The sequence below is a fragment of the Trachypithecus francoisi genome, unplaced genomic scaffold (genome assembly GCF_009764315.1).
Source record: "Trachypithecus francoisi isolate TF-2019V2 unplaced genomic scaffold, Tfra_2.0 Lachesis_group1, whole genome shotgun sequence".
Taxonomy (NCBI): Eukaryota; Metazoa; Chordata; class Mammalia; order Primates; family Cercopithecidae; genus Trachypithecus; species Trachypithecus francoisi.
Window position 1 is genome coordinate 289,416 of NW_022681454.1, and position 7,852 is coordinate 297,267.

At 45.8% G+C, this 7,852-nt stretch overlaps 1 protein-coding gene across 1 annotated transcript in view; it reads right to left on the reverse strand.

Moving 5' to 3' along the window:
• LOC117086264 (zinc finger protein 732-like) overlaps window positions 1-1,011 on the reverse strand; it is a 33,891-nt gene extending 32,880 nt beyond the window's left edge. The window contains 1 exon segment of the mRNA XM_033215949.1: window positions 722-1,011. Within this exon segment, the coding sequence (XP_033071840.1) occupies window positions 722-751 (30 nt within the window). The 5' untranslated portion in view covers window positions 752-1,011.
• Window positions 1,012-7,852: the final 6,841 nt, after the last annotated feature.

Consider the following 7,852-nt stretch of genomic DNA (forward strand, 5'->3'; position numbering starts at 1 on the left):
GTGCCCAGTGATCGTCCTGGGTAGTGGGTTAGCATTAAGTGGGGGCTAGCAGCAGGGTGAAGGGAAGGGGTGTTTCTCAGAATTCCTTTCCTCTAAGTTCCCAGTCCCCTCTCCCCGGGAGGAGAGCTGGAGGAATGCGACAGTGCCCAGCAGGACCGCGCATGTGCAAAACCTACTCGCGCCTCCCGCAGACCCCAGATATCTCCCTCCAGCCCAGGCTCAGCCATGTCTTTCTTCTGACAGAAAACCTGCGGAGTTTCCTCAACACCCTTCAACACTCCATCCTCAACGGGCTGTCCAGCAACTCACTAACCACCCCACCCAGAGTCAGCGCAGACCCCACAAGCTCAGCGCTCTTCCCGCAACTGCCCCCTGCAGACGCCAGTCCCTGCCTCTGGACACCCGTCTTCATTTCTGAACGTCTCCAGCAACCAGGGGCGCCCACACCCTCCTCAAGTTCCATAATGTGGCAGAACCACTCACACAACTCAGCGAAGCGCTGTGCACACGACACCAGCCTATTCTAAAAGAGGCCACGCAGGAACAGCCACGCGGAGGCGGCGCTCAGGGCAAGGGGACCGGTGGGAAAGTTGGGGCGGGCGGGTGATCTGCTTCCCTTCCTCACACACCTCACACAAGCCCTTCCTTCAAGACCCGCTGGCAGCCCCCAAACCACGAGCCGCGGGGGCGCTGTCCCATTACTGAGTCCCCGTTTGCTCACATGAAATCTGTGTTTTGACGGAGCCTCCATCTCATTCCGAAAAGGGTAAAGAAGAAACGGGACCCCGGACCACAGCTCCTCCCACGCGGGCAACGCGCACGCCGCGCCGGCGTCTTCCCGGTGAGCTCCTCACCCCACAGCCCGGGGAAGGCGCGGGGCTGCGGGCGCAGAGCTGCACGAGGAGGGCTGCAGGCTGGGCAGAGCCGCCGTGCGGGGACCGACAGGAGCGCGGGTCCCTCACCGGAGGGGACTGAGGACCGAGGGCTGAGCGGGAACTCCACTCACAGACTCGGTCCCGCCGCCGCCATTTCCGATGAGGCCTCCCCAGCCTTGGGACGCCCTGCCCCGCACACTCACCATTTCCCCACTTCACGGGTGTCCGGGAGTCTCAGCTACGAATCATCCAATAAGCGCAAGTCACAGAGCAACGGAGACTGAAGCTGTGCCCGAATCACCGAGGCCTCCCTGACGGGTGGAAGCAGGACGGTGAGGCCCTAACCGACCTCAAGCTGGAGCGAGAGGCAAAAATCGCGCCTAATCCCGGATGCTGCCCCCTCCTCTCCCGCTGCGCGCCTGATTGGGCACGTCTCAGTCCAGCGCTCTGATTGGATACAACACCAAGCTCCACACCCTCAGAATTTGAGTGACATAACTTGCCACCAAACAGTGCACTTAATGAGGCAAGAGTGACAGACTCGTGCCTCCATGTATTTTCAGTCAGGGCTTTCTCTCTGCGGCTAGGCTTGGCTCTGTTGGGGGTTCATTTTTAACCTTCTGGAGTGTAATGTTACGTCCATTTATAAGTTGTACAGGCACGCGCGCGCCTCACACTTGTTCACAAATGGAAACAATACAATGGCAATTATTATATTTTAGATTTCATAACCTCTCTGTCCTTTGGTCTTTTGAGTAGGACACCTGAGATTTTAAGGGGGAAGCAATCCTTTAAAAAATGTTAGCTATTTGTGAATTTTCCATTTTTTATTAGCCACATCAAAAATAATAAAAAGAAGTGAAATTGTTTATGATAATTTTAACCTATTGTATCCAAAATATTTTTAATATGTGATCAATATATAATTAGAAACAAAGTATACTTCTGATCTCATTCGTCTAAACTCACTGTGTATTTTATGTTTGCAGCACATTTTACTTAAAATCAGCCACATTCCAGGTACCCAGTACCTACATATGGCAGGTGGCTGCCACATTGAGTGCAGCCATGACGGCTCTGACCTCAAGGAAGCGAGGGGCCTGAACACCTCTCTTCTGCTGGAAGTGAGGGAACAGCCTCTCTACCAACTTTTCTCCTCAGGCTTAAGGATGGGTGGGACAGTGCCCCCAAAGAGAGCCTGGACCGCAAGCTGAGAGTGTCCACGTGAAGATCACTGTCTCCCAGTTGCTGTTTGGTGCCAGTGTGGTGGTCTCCTCAGTTCAGCCAGGCCTGGGCTCTCTTCCCATGACCAGGAAGAATAAGACATACAGACACCAGAGAGTGAGTAAAGCAGAGTAGGATTTATTAAGCAAAAGGAAACCTCTCAGCAGCAAGAGGAGACATGAAAGCAGGTTGCCAGAAATGGGGCTGAGTTCTGGGTCTTTTATGTGGCAAGAACAAGGAAGTCTTCTGTGGGTCCTGCCCAAATGGGAGGGGTAAAGTTCCCCTATAACAGTGTTACATCTGAGCATGCCTGGGATTGAGCACAGTGACTCCATCTTAGTTATTACCCATGAGTGCCCAAGCGAAACCTATAGCAGGTGGAAAGGGTGAAGCTAAAACCAAAATACTTATGTCATGTTAGGTAACATTATAAGGAACCTAGTCAAGTTAGACATTGAGGTTGATTTATTACACCTGGGCCTAAGTTGGGACACTCCCTTCTGATCAACATCCTGGCTTAAGAGGAAGTTCTTAACCACATTTCTTCCCACTAGCTACAGGGGTGGTGCATGTGCGGTCCCGTGGGTGTTTTTCCTCTCAGGAGACCCTCCCTCCCTATCTTCCTAACCAGCTTCTGACTGCCTCCTCTCTCAGGGGTTCCTCTTCCTTTTAAATATCAGACAGTAAACAAGGAATGATGGGGCCACAGGAAGAGAGAGCACCATGTCTTCAGATCTCTTCACAGCCTTGCCCTCCGGAATTTAGATGTGGAGGGAATAGATTAAAGGCAAACTTCTGGTTTTGCTATTTATCTTTGTACCTAACTGTCAGACTGTAACTGTGTTTTTCTCCTGTGGTGTGGGGCACTGTGTGAGTTTAAGCACCAATCACATGCATCCACATCTACCTGTACTTCTGTTCCCAGAAGGAAGGCCGTGAGTGTGAGTTGTCCAGGTCCTTGACATTTTGAACAAAGCATTGAACAAAATGCAAAATGGAACAAAACACACGAAGGAAACAGCAAAAGCAGGGGTTTACTAAAGCAAGAAATCACTCCACAGGATGGGTGTGGGACCCAGCAAGCAGCTCAAGGACCTGGTTACAAAGTTTTCTGGGTTTTAAGTACTCCTTTTGAGATCCCTATCAGCTACCCCTTATCTGGATGAAAGATTTAGGTCCGTGGCTAATCAAAGGCTGAGATGAATTGGTACCCCATGCAGATGAAGGTATGGCCTGTGCTTGGCCCACAGCCACTCCAAGGCACTCTCCTTTTCTATCAGAGAACTGGTGCCAGGGGGACGGTTGTAGTGATAGTTGCCTTTGATCCTTTGCTACTCAGGTGTAGATGAGGTTTCTCCTTTTGGTTTAGATGTAGGAAGTTCACGTTAATTGGCCTTAGGTTCCTTGCTCCCAGACCTTGGTGTTTTTTCTTTTAGGAAGTCAGTACGAATTGGCCTTAAGTTCCCTGCCTCCAGACCCTATTATCCTGCCTCACTCTCTATAAGTCAATACCATCTTACAACAAATTTAACTTTAAATAAAGGAAACACAAAATCAATACTTACAGGGTGCCAAGTATTTGCAGGTTATTTGTAATCAATCTGTCCTGGAATCCTGGAATCCTGTCTTTAATGGGTGTATATATTACTAAGCTATAACTGCATAACAATCCCAAATCATACTAGTTCAGGATTAAGCTGGTTAGAAATTTAGGCTGGGCTCAGCTGGGCCATTCTTCTGGGCTTAGTTTGGCTCCTACAGGTGTGAGTGGTCAGCTGCTGGTGAATTAGGTGGCTCTGCTTCTGGGAGTGAGCTGTCTGTAAACTGAGGTACTTTGGCTTTTCCCAGCATGCTATTTTATCCTCCAGAAAATTAAAATGGGCTTGTTCTCATAGAGATGGAAGAATTCTGAATAAGATAACAAAAGCATTTAAGACCTTTTGAACCTGGGCCCCGAACTGGCCCACTGTCACACGCACAGCTTCGGCCTGGGCAAATAAGTCAAGAGAGATTCAAGTTTGGGAAACAGAATCTGTCTCTTGATGGGAACGACTATAAAAGCCATTTCCAAGAACATGAATACAATAAGAATTCTTTTAATTGCTGTTTTTGCAATCAATTTTATCATGCCTTTTCCTGTAGGTGTGGCTCATATAACTGTCCCACAGCTACCAAGCAGCTGGCTTGGACTCAGGATCGATGCTTCCCTAACTCTGAAGCCCATGCACCTCCACAGACCACACTACTCAGCCAGCTTTTCGTGTCCTTCAAGGGGCTGAAGAGTGACACTTCTGAAACAGAAGCAAGATTTTTTTTTTTTTTTTTTGAGAATCTCATCCCATCCATCCCTTACTCGTCACCATTGGAAATAATTCACTTCAGGGAATGGTTCTGAAGTCTCTTGGAAAAACTGGAAACAATTTGAGGAAACTGCTGAGCATTGGGTTTAGGAAAGTAATGCCCAACGTTACATTTTTATCACAGGAGAAATTTGAAAACACCTATAATGCACTCAACATAGCGGCAAACTCTTTATTTTTGTATTTGTTGACTATCTATGATTGTTAATATAGACTAAATCAAATTACTGTTCCTGAAACAACTTTTGCTCTGAAGGCAAGTGACATAACAATAGGGCTGCTGATATTTTTCCTGCTGCAATTTAGCCAACCAGCAGAGTATGCTTCGAAGGGCCAAGATGTTTTCTAAGACTCTACATTAGGAAGAGTTACAGGGCAAATGCCTAGAGCACACATAGAAATCACACACAACCAATGCATTCCTCGCCCTGAATCAATGCTTCTCACCCTTGGATGTATATTAGAATAGTCTGCTGTGTGTGTGGGTGGTGGTATTTAAAGTTCCCAAACCCAAGTTGCAAGGGAATAATTAAGCCAGAATCCCTAGCATAAGACCCAGGCAACGGTGTGATTTAAAGCTCTCCAGGTGATTACAATATGCAACCACACTCCCAAATGTCTACTGTAAACCAACATCTTTCGGAGAACCAGTTGAAAACATTTCTCAAATTAATGTAAAAAGTGTTTGCTGTTGAGTTGTGCCCTTTCAGTCTTACCTGAATTATCTACATTCTTTCCTTTGCAAAACTGACCTCTGCTACTTGTTTTGTTCCTGATTCAAACCAGTTCCACAAACACTGAGTGCACACTATGTGCAGCCCACGGTGCTAGGTGGATATTGTTGTGCAGGAAGGACTTTGCTGTAAGAAATTTACATTCCCCAAAACCAAAACCATGCTACTTACTCAACTGATGTAAAAAAGACTGAGGGGGATTCCCAAGGGTCAAGACATGTATACATACCTTGGAATATTAATATTTATCTCATGATGACTGAGTGTAAATGCTCCACTTTTTTTTTTTTTTTGATATGCAGTCTCACTCTGCGGCCAGGTTGGAGTGCAGTGGACCGTGCCCAGCCAATGCCCCACTTTCAAACAAAACAATACAAAACATTGCTCTTATTCTGAAATATTAAGTTAGAATTAAATATGTAATATTTACATTTTTATTGATGTATAGCATGCATACAGAAATGCATCCACAGTGAAGTATTAATGTAATGCTCAATAATTTACAACAAAGCTAATACATTTGTGTAACTATAGAATAGAACTACCCTTGTTTTTGCACACAAACCACTTCCTCTTTTCCTTCCCCCACAATCTTAAGAGCTAATATTATAGATGGTTTGTCTTTTTAGACAAGTCTTTTGTTAGAGAATATTTTAAACTTATACACAGTAACCAAAACAGTATAATAAGCTGACGCTCAACCTCAACATCTACTAATTATGTCTCATTTATGTTTAACATCTACTTCACTCCTTCCCTATCCCACTTTTTTTTTTTTTTCTTTTTGAGGTGGAGTCTCCCTCTCCTTGCCCTGGCTGGAGTGCAGCGGTGTGATCTGGGCTCACTGCAAGCTCCACCTCCTGGGTTCACTCCATTCTCCTCCCTCAGCCTCCCAAGTAGCTGGGACTACAGGCGCCCACCATCACGCCTGGCTAATTTTTTGTATTTTTAGTAAAGATAGGGTTTCACCATGTTAGCCAGGATGGTCTCGATCTCCTGACCTTGTGATCGGCCCGCCTCGGCCTTCCAAAGTGCTCTGATTACAGGCGTGAGCCACTGCGCCCGGCCTCCCATCTCCACTTTATTATTGTTTTTAGTTATTTTCTGTAAGATAAGATATATATGCATTGAAACATAGTCTTTACTGTACCTTTCTGACAAATCAATACATCCATATAAGCTTTTCTCTTTCAATCATAGAATTACTGCCACTTAGCAATTATTAATGTGCATGTGAATCACCTGAAAATATTTGAAATAGAGATTTTGATACAATACATCTGGGTTTTGTCTGGAAATGTGTATTTCTGACAAAGTACAGATCCATAGAGCACATGGTAACTACAAGGTCTCTTTTGTCTAAAGTGTATAAAACTTGATGAATAAAATTAAGAAAATTTGACCTCGGATAAAGGAACAAATCAAAATGCATGTGCAATACATTATCTATAGGAGCATTTCGTCAATGATGACTCACAGTCATATGTGACCTTTACTGAATTGCCCAAAATTCAGTGATTTATACCAAGTGCACATAAATTTCATAGTTTCCTATTAAAATTATATTTAATGCCTTTACAAAATCTAACACAGTTTTCTTATAAAATTAAGTAACAATATTTGATATGACATTATAAGTTCCATTTATATTAAACTTACATAATTTTATTAGACAGGGTCGGTGTGTCTTCCACTAGATATCCTTTTGGCTTCCAGCATTTGCACGGGCACCACAGCTGAGAAGCACAGGACAGATTCACTAGACACAGGATGTTCCCTGCGTCTTTATCTCTCAATTCATCAGTTAACCAAGTCAGGTGAGAGTTGAGGTCATGTATTTGCTAGCATAAAGTGTCTCATGCACCCTCTCTTTAGAGGGAAAAGAGACTAGCAGTTTATTCTGGGAGCAGTTCCTGGGACACAGGCTAAGCTGCCTAAGGAGTGAGGATTCTGTCCAGCAGGTACAGACTTCTCAGAAGAGAAAGATGAGGCAGCCATTCTGAACCTGGAGCTCCATCGCCCCTTGTCCCATCTCATTAAGACAATTCTGAGGGGTTGTTCTGGAACATGTCTGGATAGTGGCAGTTAAAAAACAGTATGGGCCGGGCGCGGTGGCTCAAGCCTGTAATCCCAGCACTTTGGGAGGCCGAGACGGGCGGATCACGAGGTCAGAAGATCGAGACCATCCTGGCTAATACAGTGAAACCCTGTCTCTACTTAAAAATACAAAAAAAACTAGCCGGGTGACGAGGCGGGCACCTGTGGTCCCAGCTACTCGGGAGGCTGAGGCAGGAGAATGGCGTAAACCCGGGAGGCGGAGCTTGCAGTGAGCTGAGATCCGGCCACTGCACTCCAGCCTGGGTGGCAGAACGAGACTCCGTCTCAAAAAAAAAAAACAGTATGGGCTTTGATGGGACTTGGGTAAGATCTGTCAAGGGAAGGTAGGAGGCCAATGCTCAGCATCTGAGTTTGTGTTCTTGAGGACAATGGGTTGCCATTTTAGGCCCAAGTCCATTTTCACTAAAGAGTAGGCTAGAGAGTTTGCATGGCTCCCAGATTCCATTTATGATTATTTCAAGGGTTGGGGTCAGGAAGGGTCTAAGTTTCAGTATCTTTGGGAAATTCTGGAAAGTCTGTTTTGGAAACCTGGAGAGAACTC